This window comes from Sceloporus occidentalis, unplaced genomic scaffold (genome assembly GCF_023333645.1).
Source record: "Sceloporus occidentalis isolate IW3139 unplaced genomic scaffold, rSceOcc1.0.p SCAF_12, whole genome shotgun sequence".
NCBI classification, from domain to species: domain Eukaryota; kingdom Metazoa; phylum Chordata; class Lepidosauria; order Squamata; family Phrynosomatidae; genus Sceloporus; species Sceloporus occidentalis.
This window is the reverse complement of record NW_028316992.1, coordinates 20,763,801-20,785,891: the sequence shown is the minus strand read 5'-3', so window position 1 is coordinate 20,785,891 and position 22,091 is coordinate 20,763,801. Positions and strand designations below refer to the sequence as shown.

At 39.3% G+C, this 22,091-nt stretch overlaps 1 protein-coding gene across 2 annotated transcripts in view; it reads left to right on the top strand.

Moving 5' to 3' along the window:
- Positions 1-22,091, top strand: part of USP40 (ubiquitin specific peptidase 40) — a 59,799-nt gene that overhangs the window by 23,444 nt on the left and 14,264 nt on the right. The window contains exons 15-25 of one of the 2 annotated variants that reach the window (XM_089477645.1): positions 893-963; positions 4,300-4,619; positions 8,961-9,087; positions 11,023-11,080; positions 13,124-13,177; positions 14,809-14,897; positions 16,060-16,146; positions 18,138-18,174; positions 19,707-19,771; positions 20,051-20,125; positions 21,050-21,176. In XM_089477645.1, coding sequence (XP_089333771.1) covers positions 893-963; positions 4,300-4,619; positions 8,961-9,087; positions 11,023-11,080; positions 13,124-13,177; positions 14,809-14,897; positions 16,060-16,146; positions 18,138-18,174; positions 19,707-19,771; positions 20,051-20,125; positions 21,050-21,176 — 1,110 coding nt within the window. The remainder of the gene's footprint in view (positions 1-892; positions 964-4,299; positions 4,620-8,960; positions 9,088-11,022; positions 11,081-13,123; positions 13,178-14,808; positions 14,898-16,059; positions 16,147-18,137; positions 18,175-19,706; positions 19,772-20,050; positions 20,126-21,049; positions 21,177-22,091) is intronic. The other variant, XM_089477644.1, reaches the window with a different exon arrangement.

The window sequence follows — 22,091 nt, the reverse complement described above, 5'->3', positions numbered from 1 at the left end:
TTTTCAGAAAGAGATATCTTGTGTGTAGATTAATCCCACTGCCTGAACACTTGCGGGCAAGGAGGATTCCTCCCTCCCTATGTGACTCTCCTGATTTACAGCCTTGTTATTGCCCCACTCCCCAAATAGCCAAGTCCATGCTGTATTGTGCTTGGTTCTGACCTGGGTTAGTCCCTCAGCTGGTGCAGCAAAAGGTGGGTGTTTACATGCCTGCACACTGCCATACCATGGAGCTGCTGCCACCATGGGCTCCCTACCTGCCTCTGCCATCATGTCTTCTCAGAAGACACCTGTTGGAGCCTGTAAGGATGGAAATGGGGTGCCTGGTTACACCCACATGGCCAGATGCCCCCCTCAGATGTCACAGGCCATGACAGAGGGCTTCTGAGAAGATCCAGTGGTGGAGGTAGGCACAGGGTGCGCTTTGTTGTGCGGTGTGCTGGCTGTCACCATGGGGTTTCAAGAAAACACCATGGAAAACATCGGGTCTATATGCCTCTTTGGCCTGGGACTAGTCCGGAACAGATCCCAGTCTAGGGGTAATGGCTGTGGAGAGCATGGGCCTTTTGGCCCGTTTGTACCAGCTCCTAGAGTCTCTCCTGACACTCTAGAAAAATTTTGAGGGGTGAATTCAGAGTAGACCACACAACCCTCTTTCATCCACAAGTGGAAGTTCCTTCTGTATGCAGAGCAGGATCTTTGGTTCCTTGCCAGTCTATTTAAGATAAACAAATATCAGGGGCAGTTGAAGCCTGGCTAAATATTGTTACACTTTGCTACATTACAAATCTAGTCTAATGTCACTAGAGGATATCTTTTATGCTGTAATTGTCCAATTCAATTTAAAACAAACTTTTAAGAGTTTTTTTAAACTTTTGTTTGATCTTGACAGGTGAAGATGCTACTTTGTGTAACACTGGGCTTTTTGATGGAGCTGGTATATTTGTGTGGAATGGAAAGGAGGTAAAAACACTCTACATTTGTAGGTGGGATGACCATTTTAAGTTTGCTTTAAAAGCTTGTGGAGATTTTTGACTTCTTTAAATAAACTACAAAAATTAATGACTAGTATCTAGTTATTCATGGAGGAAGTACATGTTTTATTTCTTTGTACAAAGACCTGAGTGTTTTGCATCAGTCATTTTTGAGCTGTTTATTTTTCTTGGTAGAATGAGCATTTGCAAACACTGTGTGCATTGAATGTGTATTATTTCAGTTTCCACAAAACTCAACAATGTAATGGTGACCATAATTAAACTGTATTCATACAAAAGAGAAGCATCACACATTGATCCCTGGAAGCCTGTATTTCTCCTACTTCCCTTCTCTTTTGGTGGAGAAGCAATGCACCTGTGCAGTCTAGAAAAATCTCTTATATCCCAGGGCAATCCTCTCTTTTCCTCTGTGCAGTTCTTTCGAAAACTGTATCTTGGGTAACTTGAAGCACACAGAAAGGGAAGGCATATGGGAAGGCATATCATATGGGAGAATTCCACAGCTCTGTGGTTTCCCCAGTTTTCATCTCATTATTTGTATGCACTTGAAAATAGAGAAGAAAGAGAAGCAGCGTTCCTCTAAGGGGAAGGATCGTATCCTAAATTATATTTTTCAAAATCTAGGAACCAATTATTACAAATAATCATAGAATCATAGAATCATAGAATCATAGAGTTGGAAGAGACCACAAGGGCCATCCAGTCCAACCCCCTGCCATGCAGGAAATCACAATCAAAGCATCCCTGACAGATGGCCATCCAGCCTCCGTTTGAAGACCTCCAAGGAAGGAGACTCCACTACACTCCGGGGGAGTTTGTTCCACTGTCGAATAGCCCTTACTGTCAGGAAGTTCCTCCTAATGTTGACCTGGAATCTCTTTTCCTGTAGCTTGCATCCATTGCTCTGGGTCCTAGTCTCTGGAGCAACAGAAAACAAGCTTGCTCCCTCCTCAATATGACATTCCTTCAAATATTTAAACAGGGCTATCATATCACCTCTTAATCTTCTCTTCTCCAGGCTAAACATCCCCAGCTCCCTAAGTCCTTCCTCGTAGGGCATGGTTTCCAGACCTTTCACCATTTTAGTCGCCCTCCTTTGGACATGCTCCAGTTTCTCAATGTCCTTTTTGAATTGTGTGCCCAGAACTGGACACAATATTCCAGGTGGGGCCTGTGAGCTTCCCTTCCCGCTTTAATTCTTGTCTGGCTCTTTGCTATGGAATTCTGGGAGTTGTTTGCTTGCTTTTGTGTGGTGCTCCAAACAGAGGAGCTTTTGTGGGTTCCTTCCTGGAGGGAAGGAGGAGAAGGTCCTGGGCATCCCTGCCATCCCTGCCTCCTGCAGGCTGCCATTAAAAAAAAAATCCTAAACCCCTGACGATAAACACTTCTGGTTCACATCAGCATGTCTTAATGTGTCACCAGATAGGTAAATTTAAAAAATACAATCGTGTTTTTGTACCCATTTTTCTTTGATAAAAATTTAGTACAGATAGTATTATTGTTTTCAATAATATTGGACATTGACACTGACACCTGACTTGCATATTTTCTGATTTGTATGTTCTGTGAACTTCAGTCATTTAATGAAGGGAATAATTTTACATGGCATTGCTAGACTGAAAATGCTAAAATGATGAATCATGTATCATCTGAAATGTTACTTTCCCAGATTTGGAATCATCTAAATCTTGTGGTAATCATGCTTCTTTAGTTAGTTTATTAAGTTATATCCCAACTTATAGTACAAGATTTCTGGGTGACACATAGATAAAATAAATTAAAAACATTTTAGAACAATTTAAATAGCTAAAACAGAAATAATTTAATAGCCTAAAAGCATATCAAATGTGTTAACAATTCAAATAAGACATGTATAGATTAGGGCAAAATCATTAGGCCCCAAATTTTAATAAAAAGCCATATTGTTATTTACCAGAATGAAGCCTGTATTGGTGCTAATTGGGCCTCTAATTGGAGGAGGATATCCCACAACTAGGGTGCCACAGCACAGCATCCCTCCCCCCAAGTCTTCTCACTGGTGATGCTTAGAGCAGACCTGAGTCAGGTATATATATGGGACACAGTCCTCCTTCAGATATCAAGGTCCCAAGCCATTGAGGTCTTTAAACAATATTACCAACACCTTGAATTCAGACTGGAAAGTCATTGTCACCCCTTGCAATTTCTTTAAACCTCTGAGCAGTGGGGTTTCTATTGGATGTTCCCATCAGCATTGTACGTGCTGAATTTTGCACTAGATACAGCTTCCAAGTCATTCTCAAAGGGCTGTCCCATGTGGAGGATATTGCCCTAGTCTAATCAGGAAGTTGCCTGCTTATGAGCTGCTGTATCCAAGTGATTATCTGTTCAGGAGGGGCCATAGTTGCCAGGCCAGTTAAAGCCAGCCCCAGGCATTCTGATCTATGGATTCGACCTGGATCTCCCAAAAGAGAAAAAGATCTAGAAAAACCTCCAGGGTTATTCTTCAGAGAGATTGCAACCCCATTTGGGACAAGTTGCTTACCCAATTCTTGGAATCAGAACCACAGAGTGTTCACAGAACTCCATCTCATTAGGATTCAGTTTTAGGTTATTGGCCCCCGCCCAGCCCTTCAGAACATGCAGGCACTGGTCCATTATTTGGACACCCCTGGTTGAAAAGGAGAAGTTTAACTGGGTGTCATCATTATACTCATAATGACCTTACGCAGCAGCTTCATGTGGGCATTAAACATCATGGAGTAACAAGGAATTCTGTGGCACCCCCTAGCTTAGTAGTCTGGGGCTGAATAAATCTTCCACTGTGCAGAATCAGCAGACTTGTTAGCTGCTTCCTGATAATGAATCATTCGTTTTACTGTGACCACTCAAAATTTCTGAATATTCACAAAATTTAATATATTATAAAGGCCTGAAACAGACAGGCAGACTGAAGCGTCTTCTGGCCACTCTGGGGGCATGGTGTTTAGATGATACATGCTCCATGCTGAGGCTACCTAAGGTGGCCTAAAACCGACCTCCAAAAGAGCAGATCTTTTCCGCTCCTTGCCACAATCCATTGGAGTCTGCAGCGGGAGGTGCCCTCAGGGTTGTAGCGCGTGTTCAGCATAGTCCTAAGGGGATCAAGCCGAGAGCAGCTTCTGGCTGCTCCTGGATGTCCATCTGCTTCGCCCCTTAGAAAACAAAATTATTATATATTCCATGAAGTACATAAAGAAACCATGATTCGCCAGTGACAGAGTACTGAAGTTGAAAAGTTAATTTCTCCTTATTTTTTTCAGACTTTACAATTTTGTTTCCATAGGTTGATGGAGTGGAGGTTCAGACTGGCACTGACCATGAACCTGTTCTCATAAATGTTCTTCGGTTAGCTGGACATAATGAAGGACGAAAGGGGCAGCAGTTTATGGAGTCCCAACATGTTTTTTCATGTAGTTCAAGCCTGAGAATGATTTGTGAAACTTTAACGTCATCTAAAGGGATAATCTTAAAAAATCATTCAGGGTCTGAGAAAGAAGCTGACAACTGGAAAGTTATTCCTGAGGAAGATATGGAAAAGTCTCTCAGGACTGTTGGCCTTAGTGATGGAAGCTCCATTCTAGTTTTAGATAGCCATGATCAAAGGTATGTGTCTCAAATTGATCTCTCATTGCATGATTATTTTGATTTCTGATTTCACGGTGTAATTCCATTCTGGAAGCTTGTTTGGCAAGCCAGATGAGCTCTTTGTTTTTATTCATTTTTCAGACTAGTGGTTTGTACTTTTAATGCATAGACTCTTAGGGGTAGAAGTATTTGGGAATCAGCAGATCCAGCTTCCTGCCCTCTGGGATCAAATGTATACTGTTTTTGACAGAAGATTAAAGCTTTAAAATTTTTAGCTTTAAAATCTTTGTAAGTTGCTTAGGCAGTGCACATCTTTTACAAAACCATACAGGCTTTCCCCTAAGAACGTCAGCCTGTAGTTGTTGCTTGAGATCATAATTCCTTCTAAACCTAAACTTGGTGGCCCAGTGCTTATTAATTTGAAAGTAAAATAGGGTCACCAGTGAAAATATTCTGATTTCTATACACTTTAAGATTAAGTCAGTTATATAGAAACATCATCATCATCATTAGTAGTAGTAGTATCCCGCTTTTCCCCCAGAACTGTGACTCACAGTATCTTCACATACAATTAAAAACATAGAAAAGAGGTGGATTAAAAAGGAATTAAATTATTACAATGTTAAAATAGATAGCTATTAAAGGAATAAATTACATTTTAAAAAGAGAAAACTCTATAAAACACTTTAAAATGAAACAATATCCCAAGCCAGTTCTTTATAACCATTCTCTTTAAAAGCCTGCCTGAACAGGTAGGTCATAGCCTGCCAGCGGAAGGCCAACAAGAAGGGGGTCATTCTGGTCTCCCTGGGAAGGACGTTCCAGAGTCTAGGGCAGCCACCGAAAAGGCCCTCTCCTACGTCCCCACCAACTGTGCTTGTGATAGCGGTGGGACATAGAAAAGGGCCTCTCCAGAGGATCTCAGGGCCTGGGCTGGTTCATACAGGAAGATATGGTCTGCCAAATAGCATGGACCTGAGACATATAGGTCATGACCAGTACTTTGAATTGAGCCCGGAAACAAACTGGAAGCCAATGGAGCTATTTCAACAGAGGTGTCTCTGTATCCTGCCCAGTTAACAGTCTGGCTGCAGCTCTTTGGACCAGCTGAAGTTTCTGAACACTCTTCAAAGGCAGCCCCACATAGAGCCTGTGACAATAGTCCAAACGGGATGTAACCAAGGCATGTGGCACTGAGGCCATATCTGGTGTCTCAAGGAACCGGTGCCCCTGGCACACAAGCTTTAAATGTGCAAAAGCACTTCTGGTTACTGCAGAGACCTGGGCCCCCAGGTTCAAAGTTGAGTCCAAGAGTACCCCCAAACTGTGAACCTGTGTCTTCAAGGGAAGTGTAACCCCATCTAACATAGGCTGGATCCCCTTTTCCCTGACTTGCCTTCCAACTGACCAGGAGCACCTCTATCTTGCCTGGATTAAGTTTCAACTTGTTTGTCCTCATCCAGTCAGTTACCGATGACAGACACTGATTTAGGACCAGGACAACCTCCTTGGATTGAGGTGGAAAGGAGTAGTAAGGTTGAGTGTCATCTGTATATTGATGACATCGCACCCCAAAACTGCAGACGACCTCTCCCAGTGGTTTCATATAAATGTTAAACAGCATAGGGGACAACATAGAATGGTGAGGAACGCCACAGGCCAATGGCCAGTGAGTCGAGAAGGAGTCCCCCAGCACCACCTTCTGGGTTTGCCCCTCCATCAATTTGTAGGTTTTAAAAGAAAGGAAAACACAGAACAATCAAGTGAAGTTTAAGCATTAGCAGTGTCTTCCAGGAATGTTGAGGACTGGTGAATATCAGTTAGGGAGAAAGGGGGAAAAAAGAGGAGATTGATATGCCCAAGCTTTTCATAACTTCAGGTTTGAAGGTTTATTCTCGAGGTAAAACAAATCTTCCTGTTGACATTATTTGGGAACAAATTGATGAGAAGGCGGCTTGGGAGCACACTCTACAGCACTGCCCCCCCCCCCCCCAGATTAAACCCTGCTGAGAAACAAGTGGTATGAAAAATCAATGTACCAAGATTTGACCATGGTGAGTAACTCTGAACAATGCTGACAAAGCTCGTTTTCAGAAGCTAGTTTTTCAAAGTTAGTTTCCTTTGCCAGCATTTGTTTTGAACCTTTTGGAGCTGGAGTTGTCTTCCAAGGGGTTTATATTAAGTGTTCTCTTCTGTCATTTCCCCCAATAGGACTGTTTTCTGTGAAAGAACCTATGTGTCATCTTGTTCCTACATTTATTTTGTAAAGACATGATTATTGAAAAAGTGTTGTGAATTTTTATAATTTCATTTCTTTCAGTAACACAGGTGTGATATGGGAATATGTATATTAAATAAACAGTCAGGTCTCCAGATCCATGGATTCTTTAACCATGCATTCAACTATCAGTGGCTTGAAAATATTTTTAAAATATATAAATTCCAAAAAGCAAACCTTGATTTTGCCATGTTATATAAGGGACACCATTTTACTGTGTTATTGTATTTAATGGCACTCGAGCATCTACTGATTTTGGTGGCCACAAGGGGACCTGGAACCAAACCCCAGTGGATACCAAGGGCCCACTGTGTCTTCCTAGAGATTTTTTGGTGGGACTATTTACATTAATATTAATGTAGATGCCATCATGTTTTGAGGAGATCCAAAGAGATATCTCAGAACAAATGGTGTCATACTTCAGTTTCAGTCATCCAAATCAATTTCATTGAAATTAATATTCACAGAGTACATTTTTAGAAATATTTGTCTGTTAAGTGCTCTAGATACTGATCTATTAATCCAATATTGACTTATTAATCCAATATGGACTGAGGTGCATAGGAAGCTGCTTTATTTGGAATCATGCCTGGAACTCTGGTGGTGCAATGTTAAATGCTGGTACAGCGGCCACAACGTTGTGAATTTGCTACTGCAGGGCTCCAGGTTGACTCAGCCTTCCATCCTTTCGTAGTTGGGTAAAATGAGTACCCAGATTGTTGTGGGCAATTGTCTTACAGATTGTAAACCACTTAGAGAGTGCTTAGTTCATTATGAAGTGGTATAGTAATATAAATGCTATGCTATACCATCATCCGTCTAGCCCGAGATTGTTAACTCTGGCAGTGGCTCTCTGGGATTTCAGGCAGGACTCTTCTATAGCCCTACCTGAAGATCCCTGAGAACCTGATGATTTGCCATCCAGATTTTAACCAAGGTTGACTCTTTTTTGCTTCCAAAATCAGATGAAACTGAGTGTATTCAGGGTGATATGGTGCTATATGAAGGCTTCACATGTTGAAGAATGGCACACATTTGTCTTTCAGTACATGATCACATTTTGCAACATATTCCAAAAGGCAGTAGTTCTGTTAATCAAACAGTCAGTGCATCTACAAACAATGTGGTTGGAAATCACAAAGTTGAAGCCACAACTGCCATGCCTACAGTTCAAAAAAATCCCACTCTTTAAGTTTAAGGCATGGGGCCATCTAATATGATTTCAATATTTTACCCAGTGGACTGTATTGGATGTTTGATCAGATCAGAAGGGAGATTGCTTTGATATGTAGACTGGATGGGGTTTAACATTTATACTGTTTGAGTTGACAAAACTACATATACACTTTGGATAACAGCCTCTAGGCTGAAAGACTACATGAATTTGCCATCAGTGCATGTACAACTGTGGAGGTGCAAATAGCTGCTTTCCCAGTAATCTTGATGTGCAACTCCTTTGCCTTTTCCTTCCTGTGTCTAACATAGATTGAAATATTCTCGGAGTGGACACTTGTTTCACATTTAGAAAGTGTGTCATAGTTGTACTTATTCACAGTAGTATCTAAATCATTAATAAAAGAAGAGATGGAAAAAGGGGGAAAAAACTAATAGGAACACAATATCAACTATACACGGATTTTTTATACACGGATTTAAGCATACATGGTTTGAAAATGTTCCAAAAAAGTATAAATTTTCCTTGATGTTCCATTTTTTATTAGGGACACCATTTTGCTATGTCATTATACTTAATGGGACTTGAGCATACACGGATTTTGTTATACACGGGGGATCTTGGAACCAAACCCCAGCGTATAACAAGGATCCACTGTAATTCAATTTAAAATCCGATGATGCGTTTTCTTACATTTGTATATTTAATGCCTGTCACAATGCCTTCTTGATGTCAATGGGGGTGGGGATTGTGCTGTGACATATTTGCTATAAGAGCTGTTGGTATAAGACTGTATTCTGCTGGGCATTAATTTGCTTTCATTAGTACAGTTGTTCAGAATACATTCCCTGCATTTTGTCTTACATGTGGTGCATAATTATGCATTCTAAGCATGTGTTGTTTGCAGCATGGTGAATGTGGCAGGCGGCAATTTGACTGCTTTTACGCATGATATCAGCTGGTTACAAGTAAAAAATTTCTGTAAATTGGAGGCTGAAGAGATACAAGTTAAAATTACTGCAACTGTTGAAACAGTAAGTAACAGAATTGTGATTGTGCATGGCTGTGAGAGGCTACATCTCCTGTGATTCATGTCCTTCCATTCTGGCCAGCCAGTCCAGCTACTTTATTCTGTTTTCATTTTTAACATGTCCAGTTCCAAGAAGCTGCTTCTCTTGTTACTTTTGCCTGCTTATATTCTAGGCGCTTATAGGGAAGAGAAAATGACCTGAAGATGTGTTTGTGTTTGTAACAACCACATCTGGGGACTGATTCACACCTAGCTTCCTAAATTAGTACCAAAACCACCCAAATTTAAGGTGGAAAATGTGCATGCAGTACTGTGTTCTGAATAGTGGATATATTTAAATGACTGGGCTGGGTTTCTCTGCAGTACATTTTTTCCTTGTGCTTACTTTTTGTACCCAGACAACTGACAGTCCTCAGGAAAGTGTGCCATAATTACACTACATATTTGCAGCTGATGCTGTGCAACATTACCAGTGCATGTTCTACTGGGTATTTTCTGGCACCTTCCCTAGATGCAGCTTTTAGTATGCAACTTGGTACCAAGATTGAAGAAAGTGGCCTTAGTCTTGGGATGCATAAGAATTTCCATACTATAAAAAGAGGAATGATATGATATTACATGTTTAGCACAGAAAAACTAAGCAAGTTAAATTGAAATTCATTGAGTAGTCATTTGCTTATGAGGAAAATAGTAAAATGCAAAAAGATGGCGATTTCAATGTTTAGATTACATAGCTCTAGGAAACAGTTAAATGTGTATTCTTTTTATCTGCCTAGCAGAGATAGAGAGGTTTATTTGTCTTAGGAATTAAAGGACTGCAAGTAAAATGAAATTCTTGTCTGTAACATTTTCTCTCACTAAAGGAGAGAAGTAGGGAATCTCACAAGCCAGAATAAATAATTTCCATAGGTTTTCGTTGTAATGGGGAACATAAATATTTATGTTCACATCTTGCCTGGGATTCACACACCCAGAGCTCTTTAAAGTAATTATTCTGTGTAGAAAGACATGGGAATTGTAAGATTTTGTGCAAAGACAATGTTTCCAAGCAGCCACATGTATTTTCTGTTCAAGAGAGAAGTTTCTGTGCAGTACAATGTACAATAAAAATCTTGCACAATAAAGACCGCTCTGGAAAACAAAATAATGTGGTGATGATGATGATGATGCTGATGATGATGATGATGATGATTATTATTATTATTATTTTTATGCACTATTCTTTTTTCTTTTTTTGCACACAATTTTTGCATAAGATTGCTGGCATTTTTGTTGAAAACACTAATTTTGCACAAAATGCACTTAGCTGCCTAGAAACGTTTTTTAATGGGGGATTGTGTGTGTGTGTGCGTGCGTGCATGCAAAAGCTCACAATTCTCATGGGGGGAAGCGTGTACTTCTGCAGTTTCCCAAAACACTTCAGAATATTCAACTACTGGGTCAAAACTGCACAAAATTCTCACCACTGTGTTATTCTTCCCAATTGGGTTTCCCATTTTTCCCATTGGCGAAGAAATGAATAATAGCAAATAATTATTCCTCTCTAACAGAGGTGAGTATTAAGATGCAAATATTGTAAAGACTTGTCTCCAGTGGTTGCATAGGTGGGAAGCAGATTATACACTTTATCTTTATTTTCCACTTCTACCCCTTATTAGAACCCCGTGTTTCTAAAAATCCCAGTGTCAGATTCCTCTTCCCAAATTAGGGTGACACTGAAGTTATAGAAAGACCCCAGTAATCTGGAGAGCTGGGCTTTTTGTTCTGTTCTGTTCTGTTTTTTGAGAGTGATGGGGTTCTAGGGAAAAAGGGAAGGGAGAGATTAATTGGGCAGTCTGCCTTCTGCTTGCACAGTGAAAAAGCAATGTCTGGACAAAAAGCAGTGTCTGTGTTTCTTCAGTTTATCATTTATTACACTGCATTAACTGTTTTTCTTTAGGTAATGGCAGATATCCGAATTAAAGCAATTGAGGAAATGCAGTTGGACAAGGAGCTAGGTAAGACAGTTTTATATATTTAAGTTAGCTGGCTTTGTTATTTCAGAGTTAATATTGAAGACTTAAACTAGTGTAAGAGGAGCTAGGATAAGAGATAGGTTGGATCCAGGTGGGAATTCCCTTCTGTAAACAAAAAGGCTCTTTCAGTTTGCAGAAGTGGCCAAGGTACCCACTTGCAGCCTCCCACAGTTTCTCACTTTAGTTATAGCAAGGCCCTGCAGAGTAGCTGTTTAGGGTTTTATTTTGGTAGGTGAAGAAAGAATGAGCAAAAATAATCTCTCCTCCAGTTTCTCCAGTGAGAAAATTTTGATTCACACACTGATTCCTTCTCTTGCTCCACATCCAGCACGCGCTGGATATCTTTCCATTGGAGGTCACTGTGGTCAATAAAGCTGTAATGCTATACATTTTGTGATGAGTCTGACACCTGCTTGTCTAGGCCAGAGGTTTCCTTTTATTTGTGGTCTTGTTTCCTGCCCATTTCAGGCAAGACATATATCTTCCAAATTACTTTAACTTCTTGGATGTTATCACCCTCCAAAATGATTTCTTCTCTCATTCATCTTCAGATTACAAATAGCCATTATCTCCAAAGTCTCTGTTCCTGGGATTTAGTGGCTGTCTGTGCGACATATGAGTGAGCGGGCAGGCCTTTTTTTCCTGCCTGCGTGACTGGCTCATTATCTTGAGTGGGTGTTGTTTCAACTACATCTCTGTATTAAATTTCTCTGCTTGACAACTGCAGAGTCCCCACATGATCAAGACTGGTCGTCCTTCGGTCTTGAGGTTCTTTGCCTTGGGTTCACAGACAGTGATTCTGTGTGGGAGCAATATGCCCTGCTTGTGTGTGGTCATCTGTGAATTCATACAAATCATTCCCCTCCCATTCTCCCCTCATCATGCCTTGCCCTTCTTTGGATCCTGGGCTGCTGCTTTGGCGTCCATGGAACTGAGGGTTTAGGGGGGAAGAGAGCAATAAGGCAGTTGGAGAGTGGCTGGGGCTACTGACAAAATGTTTGTAATACCACTAGATGTTTCTGAATATGCTTTGCCAGTCACAGGATAACCCATTTGATTGAATTCACAGATGACCACTCAGCTACAGTTACAGATAAGCAATCTGTCCTTTTCTTTAGGTTCAGCATTAATCCTTCCTTCACACTTTCCTCTTTAACCTTCCTTAGTAACATTTCCAAGTCTGTGATGTCTTCCGTCATTATTATTTTATCATCCATGCACCTTAGATTGTTGATATTCCTTCCTCATATCTTCACTCCTGATTTAGCTCTGCTTTTCTTACAATGTTTTCAGCATATAAATTGAACAAGTAGGGTGATAGAATAATACAGGCATGAGAGTACCTACATGATTAAGGAAACAGATAACCTTCTGACATTTCCTGAATGTACTAATCCTACTCATACCAAAGCAATCTGTTCCAGTCCTCTGCAGTGTGGTACAAAGAATCTGGATGGTGAACACTAAACTCACTACATGGTTAGAGAAATAGTACACCAGTAAAAATTATTCCTTTAAGATGTAGTTTTCACCTATTATTTACTATTTTGTGCATCTAAAATATAACATTAGTTTTCCCTTCTGCTGGTTTAGATTATCTTTTAAAAATCAAAGAAAATTATAGGGTTCTAGCTTAGTGAAAATGTGTTATAAATCTGCTATTAAAATATGTGGTGTTTTGATATTCTCTGTTTTAAGTTTCTGTTTTGTCTTTTGGTTTTTTAGGTTCTAACAATATTACATATACAGTAATATTATCTGTTGTCTTTTTTAATGCGTCAAATTTCAAGTTAAATTAATAAAATAGATTTTAAATGTGTATGTTTAACTTTTATCTTTGATACAGACAGATGATCTTGCTTGGGAGGGACTGATAAGATTGTTTGCGTTGCCTTCAGAAAGATAGGGCCAGTTGATCTTGTCCTAGTTGCCTGTCTATTACTAAGATTAAAAAAGCTCATGCTAATTATTATTTTTCCTATGGCTGTTTTTATTTCATTTTTGAACTCTTTTTTCATGTTTCAGTTAATAATAGCTGTCTCAGACCCATTAGTAAAAACGGGAAACTTCTCTGCCCAGGTAAGGTAATGGCTCAGTCTTCTAAATCAGAGCAACTGCAGCCCTGTATGTGGTTTGAAGCTGGAATCCTATAATCCCATACCATTAGCTATGTTTAGAAATGTGAAGGCTCAGAAAAAAGAAAAACTAAGGGGTGGCTGGAAGTACAGATGGCTGCATTCTCTGAGCAGCTTCCTAGAAGGGGCGTCATTGGCGCACTCGCACACCATGATGACGCCCTTCCGGCCAGCGCTATTTGGGCGCTACACACCACGGACATCATGCAGTATGCACGGGCATGCACCATAATGGTGGGTGGGCGGTGAAATAAAACTAGGGCTGAGGGCGTGTGGATGCTCAGCCCTAGTTTGCCTAGGCTACTTGCATAAACTGCCAGTCTGTACGGGGCCTAAATTTCCTTTAGTAGTAGTAGTAGTAGTAGTAGTAGTAGTAAATAATTAGTAAATTTGTAAAGCAGAAAAAATATTTTGAAATGTGTATCATTTGGTGAACTTTTTTCCCTGAAGCTTTTTTTTTTAAAAAAATGAAAGTAAGAAGATGAAAAAAATGCAGTTATTTTTAAAATAGTGAATAAAACGTTTAAGACAAGGTTTTCCTGTATCTACACCTCCAAAACTATTTATAAAAATTATGTAACATAGGCCCTATCCAGATGGGCCAAAAAGCATGTACTAGGTCCTTTTCAGATGCTCCCTAACCCTAGGATGTACTCAGTACGTCAAAATGGCAGCGCCCTGTCTACATGGGCGCCGCCATTTTGACGTAACGGCTGTGTCACGTCCAAACAGCACGGCCGTTACGTCCTGGCACTGCTGCAGGGTGTTCATTGAGGAAAGTTCCATCATGTTTGATGCAGGCACCATTCTGAGAAACAGTTGTCCAAAGAATGAGCTTTATTCTCTAAACATGTGGATTCTGGTGGGTATACTATAAGTGATTTCATCTGTTTATACAGGATATGTTTAAATAGGAGAGAGGGAAGTTTTAATTATTACATTCTATGTGAGCAACAGCAAACAGTAATTCCTTCTTAGTTTGCAATCTTGGAATGAGCCATAAATAAACATAAACCTCACTTGAATCAAAAGGTGTTGAAACTTCTGATTAATAGTGATTCCCAGAATTATTTTTGAAGACTTACAATACCATAAATCCAATTTATGCTGTCATAAGTCTTTTTCAGTAAATCTCTCCCTCCCCAAAACACAGTTATTTCCATTTTGGGAGTGCGGGGGATCAATGGCAACATCATCAGCCTCTTCCCTTTTGCTGGAGATGCTGGAAGATCTGGAGAGATTGCCCAAGGATTTCTTAAAGGTTCCAGTGGATATTTTTTGCAGTGCTTCCAGCTAAAGTCACTGTGCATGTGACCCCTGATCCTCTGTTCTGGAAATGTGTTAGGAGAGGTTGCGGGACTAAAAAGGTAGGCTTGGGAGGATTGCATCAAATAGGCTTGTGCAGTTCTTTAAGTTCCAAACAATTATGTTACATCTCCTTGATGCAGGGTTCTGGCACCTGTGTTCAATGGCTTAAACTTTCTAAAATGTATGAATTACAATGCATTTGTGAGATTATTTTTTGTACCTATTCTAATTTTTAAAATTATATGTTCTTGTATTGCACCCGTTAAGTGCCGGAGGATTATACGGTTAAAGAAGCAGAGCTGAAAATGGGAAGCTTACTAGGCCTTTGCTCTGGAAAAGCTCCAACATCTACTCAGGTAAAATAAGCAATAGAATAAACTTTCACAAGAGACTGTTCATATTTAAATAATTTTTAACTTGTTTGGACTTGTAATTTTGATGTTAATATTAAGAATGAATATAGCACAATTAATGCTCTTTTTGACAAAGACTTTATCACACTGTTATGGAATTCCATAAATTCTCACTGAATTTGTTGATATGTACACTGTTTTAATGCATGTTAACTAGCAGATTCGGAGAGTTGTAGCCCAAAAATAGTTTATCCTGCCTTTGATATCAGATACCCTTCATCTTACAAGGGGGATTCAGTTTAACAGTGTTGTATTCCATATTGCTGACTATTTATTGAATGTATCAATAAAAGGAAGTTGCTTTGTACTATTAGTATTGTGAAATCTTATTCCCAGCAGATACTGTTCACAGTTGTCTCAGGAAGAGAAACGTTCTTCTAATCTTCTACATCACACCTTTTAATTAGAGAAGTTGGACCCTTAAACCTGTATCATTTGTATGGGAGGGTTATGCTGCACTGCAGAACTATGGTCTGTTACAGACTGCCAAAATAAAGCTGCTTCGGGTCTCTTTGGAGGTATGCTGTTTAAATGATGCATGGGTCCTAAGACTCCAGAGGTCACGCCAAAGCCACACTCCATTCCTAAGCACTGGAGTGCAGCTTTGGTGCAGCTTCCGGATTCTTAGGATGCATGCATCATTTACATAGCATACTTCCAAAGAGACCCGAAGCAGCTTTATTTTGGCAGTCTGTAACAGGCCTATAATCCTCTCAAAATGTAATCAAGTCTAAAAAGCCTTTTTTTCATAGTTTATTTCTGAGGTTGCTATATTGCATGTGGAAATATAAAATGCCTTTAATAAACAATCCCTTGCATGACTAATTTAGAAGCAAGCCCCACTGAATTCAGTGAGCCATGCTCCCTAGGTGATATCTATAGGGTTGAATTCTGTATATGAAAATGCAGCAGAGTGAACAGCCTGTGGCCTTGCATGTGTTGTTGGAGTCTCATCATCTCTGACATTTGGCACACTGTCTTGGTCTGACAGAAGCTAGAGTCCAAGTTGCTCCCCCTTTACATTTATTGTTTAAATCTAGTTAAAACTGCTTGGACAGTAGGGAAAAACTATTTTTAAAAACTTTACATGCTATCTTTTTCTTAGCTTTTCCTGTATTTTATTGTTGGACATGATCTTCAGTCTAGTCCAGAGAAAGAGATAGTGGTGGAGGAGACTGCCACTGTAAAAGAGGTAAATTACATGAGCTTTCTGTTCTATAAACAATAATTGCTGTATAGACATTCAAAGCTTTTAATCTAGCCTCTGCCTTGCCTTACCTTACGTTGTCTTACCTTACCTTGCTTTACCTTAGTTCTCTAGAATTATATCCCAGTCTGGAAAAATTTAATGAGCCTAAAAACATCAAAATAAATCTGTTTATTAGGGCTAAAAATACTAATCTGTCTAATTAAAGAATAGTTAACTGAAATTCTTTATTATATTAGTCTGAAACAGACTGCCTCTTTGTGCTGCTGTCTGGGCAGTTTCGTCCTGAAGCCGCCCTGGACGTTTACATGTGGGTAGCTTCAAGGCTTTCTGGCGATGCAGCATTTATATGCTGCATGCTGCCAAAATGTCTTAAAGCTAGCTTCCTGCTGCAGTAAGGTGGGAAAAGCCGGCTTTTGCTGACTGAAAAGGAACGTCTCTTTGATGCTTCTTTTCGGCTGGGGAAAGGTGGATTGGGGCTGTGGCATATGTTCACTGCGGCTCCAATCTATCTTCGGAAGGGGCAGCTTCATCTGCCTCTTCCTCCAGTCTGTTTCGCCCCTTAATTTGTTTTGACATTTACTATGGCCCGGTACAGACGGGCAGGAAGGGATGGTGAAACGCTGCCCCTTTCTGCCCCGGATTGTTGCCACAACAACTGCACAGGTGCAGCAACGATCTGCCCCAAAAAGGAGCTGCAAAACGCATCCCCTTTTCGTGCTGCTGCCAAGGCGCCATTAGTACCCTGGAGCACTGCAATGACGTCTTTTGTGCACTGCCCCGTTTGGACACCGTGCACAAGACACGTCATCGTTGCACACGGCACATGAATGTGTGCAAACGCTCCCGCTCCCCAGCCCTAATTTTGGTCCCAGGCCACCGCAGAGTGGCAGTCTGTACCAGGCCTGTGTTACAGTTTTATACCTGTAACTTCCCCAATAAACTGTCTTTTCAATTCTTGGCTTTAACACACAAGGTAAAAGTAATGTTATAAATAAACATTTATTAAATTTATAGTAAACAAAATTTTAAAATTGGTCATATGAATGAAGGGTGCACTTGTGTATCTATTATGTCAGTTTTATTACTGTTAGAGGTGATAGAATCAGGAATGAAAAATAAACTACTGAACATTGGATACTGACTTCTGCAAGTGGAAGAATATCACTAGTGAAACTGGCGAGGTGACTTTTGCTAATTCCTCTCTCACATTGTCACCTTCCACTCTTATAAGATGCATCAACTGTACAGGTATTGCTGCTTTACATTCCTATGATAGCAGGGGCAGGCTGTCTGTTCATCTCATTGAAACAAGATGCACTTCCCCAGATTAGATCTTTACTTATTATGTTCTCACACACAGTAACAACACCTGCTGGGTGAAATTACATGTTTTTGCACATTTTTGAGCATTTTTTTGTATTTTGGATCCCTTTCTGAAAATGTCATGAAACATTTTGTGCAGAAAACATTGTATGTTGTGTTTCAAAAGTTTTCCCATGATTTTTTTTTATTTTCCCTGATACACTTATTATGAGAAATAAATTGTATATGATACAATTGGGTTTTTGCACAAAATCCCTTTGCAATGTTTTCAAAAAGTGCTGAATTGCCAAAAAAAGAGAGATGAAGGGGGTTGAAAAGGTATCTCATGTCATTTTTTTCTGTAGATATCACAATGTTTTTAGACACCCATTCTAACTGAAAGAAAAGGAAAAGAATACATTTTTAAAAAATCAGATTATTCTTTACATTCCTACCCAGACGTGCAGCATAGGCTGAAAAATAAATGCAGTTTCACATTGAACCTGAAAAATAGTTGTCTTTCTGTCCCTGGTTGTATGCATGCATATTTTATTGCCATTAAATATTTTGAAAGGAATATTGCCAGTATATATTTAGTTTCCAGATGAGAAAATTCTGCTGTTCCAGTTGTGGAAATTGTGCTAATTTCATAGCATGTATTTTTCTTTCAGTGTCTAAATTTAATGCTGAAGAAATCTGGCTTAGCAGGTTAGTATAAGTATTATGGAGAAATTTTTAAATGGCAAAACAAAATCAGTGATGCTCAGGAAAGGATAGGATAAAGTTGAAGAAAATAACAATATCCTGCAAGTATTGCTGAAAGATTACAAGAATTTTAGGCATTTACAGTGAGCATGCTTTGCTTTTTTAGCTATTTGCAGTTCATGTGCTTTTTGTATATCCTGTGTACAGATGATCAAAGTAAAAATATTACTGATGGTCAAAGTAAAGAATTCAAACCTAAACAATAAACAGTTGAACCATTGTTTGATTATGACAAAAAATTTTGTGCCCCTTGCAGTTTTTATAATCTGCTAAGGAATTCTCCCCTCTGCCATCTTTGCAGTTTAATGTGATTGAAATTTAATCTTGGTATCCACTGAGATTTGATTCCAGAACTCTCCATGGATACCAAAATCCATGGATGTTTGAGTCCCATTATATTTGGTGTGTAGTAAAGTGGCAAAATCAAGGTGTGTTTTTTAGATTTGGGGGGGGGGGCATATTTTCAATCCATCATTATGGGGGCCAACTGTATTATGAAAAGAAGGCATCAGAAGCTGTTAGGCTAATCTGTCCCAAAACCTATATACAGTCGGCCCTTCTTATACACAGATTTTTTTATACATGGATTCAAGCATCCATGGTTTGAAAATGCTCAAATAAAGTATAAATTTCAAATATCAAACCTTGATTTTCCATTTTTTATAAGGGACACCATTTTGCTATGTCATTATATTTAATGGGACTTGAACATACACGGATTTTGTTATCCACGGGGGATCTTGGAACCAAACCCCAGCATATAACAAGGGTCCTCTGTATATTGCCTGTAATAATAAAACAGTTCTGGCCTTTGAGGGAGAGAAGAACAGCTGGGCACAGCTCCATCATGCCTGGGCCCAGTGCTTGGTACCAACGTTGGTTGATACGCCAACTGCGTCCCTACCTGGCCCAGAGGGGCCTTGAAGCTCTGTTTCTGTCTCTGCCATAACTCTTAAACTGGAACACTTGGACTGCTTAAATTTGGCAGCCTAGGAGTGTGTACCTCAGGGTTGTTTTAAAACAGATTAATTAACTTTGGTTCCTTAAAATCCTGTCTGTGGCTTGTAGCACTGTTGTCATCCAGTAGATGGTAACCATTAAAGCAAAAAATGGAGTTAGGCTTTTGGATATTAATTGCTTCACAAGGCCACTAGGCTGTTCCATGTATTCCTTCTTTCTACAGAACCCCTAAACTCTTCATACAATTAGAAAAGACAGAAAAATGTTCTTTTGCCAGGTAAAGGGGGTTATAGTGAGCTAAGCAAAAGGAGAAAAAAAAAACAGCAAGGAAGTAAAGTTAGGGTAGCAAAAAGAGCTCTAGATTGAATGTACAATTAAAGAGGTTTTAGTGCTTTAGGTAGATGCTCCTTCTAGTTTTAATAAATGGATGGATACAGATAGGTAGGTACATAGGTAGGTAGATGGATTAAAGCTATATTTTCAGCATGATTTTAAATGATCTCTTTTGTTTTCAGGAGACAGCTGGCATTTGAGAAAGATTGACTGGTGTTATGAACCTGGGGAACCATTACACGAGGAGGTAGAACATGCACCAATACTGTAGTAATGTCAATGTTACTTTTAGAAGACTCGATAAAAATAATTTGCAGTAAACTATAGTAAAGTTCTATAAACTAGTTACATACAGCTCACGTTATTTTTAGTGTTTTTATAAACTGGAATTCGCTTTTGGAGGGAACTGTCATAGAAGAATAACGTTCTATGGTTTTGTTGTTTTGAGTCATTTTATCTTTTTTTAAAAAACACTTTGACTTGTTTGAACCTTGAGGTGCATTCTGTATTTATTTTTATGCCACAGAGTGCCACACTAAAAGAACTTAACATTTGCAATGGAGAAATCTTGAATGTTGCTGAGGGGAAGCTTCCACCAAAGGTAAAGTTTTTTTTTTAAAGTATTAGATTGTAATGGTTAAAGTTTAGACTGGTGAGCCTTGGGTTCAGATCCCCACTCATTCCTGAAGATGACAGGTGACTTTGAGGGAATCACTAATTCACTGTCTGTCAGCCTTAACCTTACTGCTCAAGGAGAGGACAGAGAGTCTAGAGAGCACACTTCTGTGCAGGCCACCAGTTTTAAAAAGGAAAGAAATAATATTAAACAGCATTTTTTTTTCTTTGAAAAAAGTAATAAATTCGGTTCAGAAAGTAACGCAATGTAGCTTCTTCCTGAGTCTTTCAGTACATCTTTCCTCATGTAGACTCTGTGTCTTGACGACTCACTGTACTAGCAGTGTACAATTCATTTATTCACTTGAAAAGCAACTTTCTGGGACTTGACACTCATTCAGTCTGCAGGATTGTGTTTAAAAAAAAATCAGAGAGCACCCATCCTCACTACCAGTTTTCAGTGAAATTTGTTATCTAAAAAAATAGATTTTTGGAATTGGATGAGGACAATATGTGGAATGAGACAGAGCTGGCCAACTCTAGGCACTAGGTTTTGCAGGATAACATTCAGACCATGCACCCACAACCCACACACTCAGAACAGAAAGTCAACTAGACAGTGTTCGCCACTTCACAAAGTTTATATGCTGGGGTTTTAAAAACAACACAAGTCTGGTCCATGTACTATTTGCAAGTCAATTTCTAACACTGGAGGAATTCCCTTCTTGTAGAATGGGAGCATCCCAATAAAGGCTGAATAAATGATCTGCCTACAAAAATGTACCTTCACTCTCTGCATGACTTTGATTAATCTGTTTAGATTGTTTCAGTCAGGATCTGTTGTAAAGCCAAGACATTTCAGTATTGTTAGCTGTATATCATATACTTTTTTAATTATTAATTCTCAAAGGGATTCTTGAAAGTACCTATCTGGTGGTACAAGCCTTTCTCTCAGGTGAAGCACAGAAAGAATATTCAAGACCAAGTAAACTGTATCAGCAAAAAAACAGGAGCTCTGGGACTATCTGCATCTGGAGGTAAATTATCAGTACACCAGCATAAGGGGAAAGCTTATGAAAAGGGGAAAACTCTAAGAATTTTTCAACACTAGAAACTAGTTTTTAGTTAATTTTGTTTCACTGTTTCTGAGCTGCCTTTCTCTCACTGGTAGAGAAATGGTATATAAATGGAATAAATAATGTTGTTGATAATAATAATAATAATAATAATAATAATAATAATAATAATACATTATGTGTAGGTAAGTCATTATGCATCTTACATTATATTAGGGTATCCTAACCCATATACTATCTGTGGAGGAAATACACTGGTATGTAAGATCCATCTTTCATGGGCATTACAACCTAGTTATTGCTGTGTCCATTAACCATATATATTCTACTATAAGTCTAGACATTTTAGTCAAAAGATTTACCCTGAAAACCTGGGTCAACTTAACTACAGGTTAGTGCTGGCCCACCCAGCATGGAGGAGTAGGAAGGAGAAAGCTGAGGGTGCTGAAAAGGCTCTAGAGCTTCTTTTTTGCTCCGCGAGGGAGTCGCGCGGTTTGGCTGCTGCGGCTCCCTCGCGGAGCAAACAGCAGCGCCGGCAGACCGCCGCAAAGTGGCAGTCTGTAAAGCACCTATGGATGCTTGCCGTGAAAGCTTTCAACTTCCTATCATTTCTGTATTCACACTGGTAACTTGGTATTGATTAAATAATTTTTAAAATGAGGGTTGCACAGATTAATTAAAAATAGAACTATTGGCAGTATTTAACCATAGGAATTAAATGGAATGTCCATGGGCAACAGGCAGCAGTATACTAGGTAGTGTATATATATATATATATATATATCCATTATGTGTATCATTATCTTCATAATGGACATATATCTGTTTAGATAAGATCTTCATCTACCCTATTTGAGAGGTAAAATTTTCTCTTGC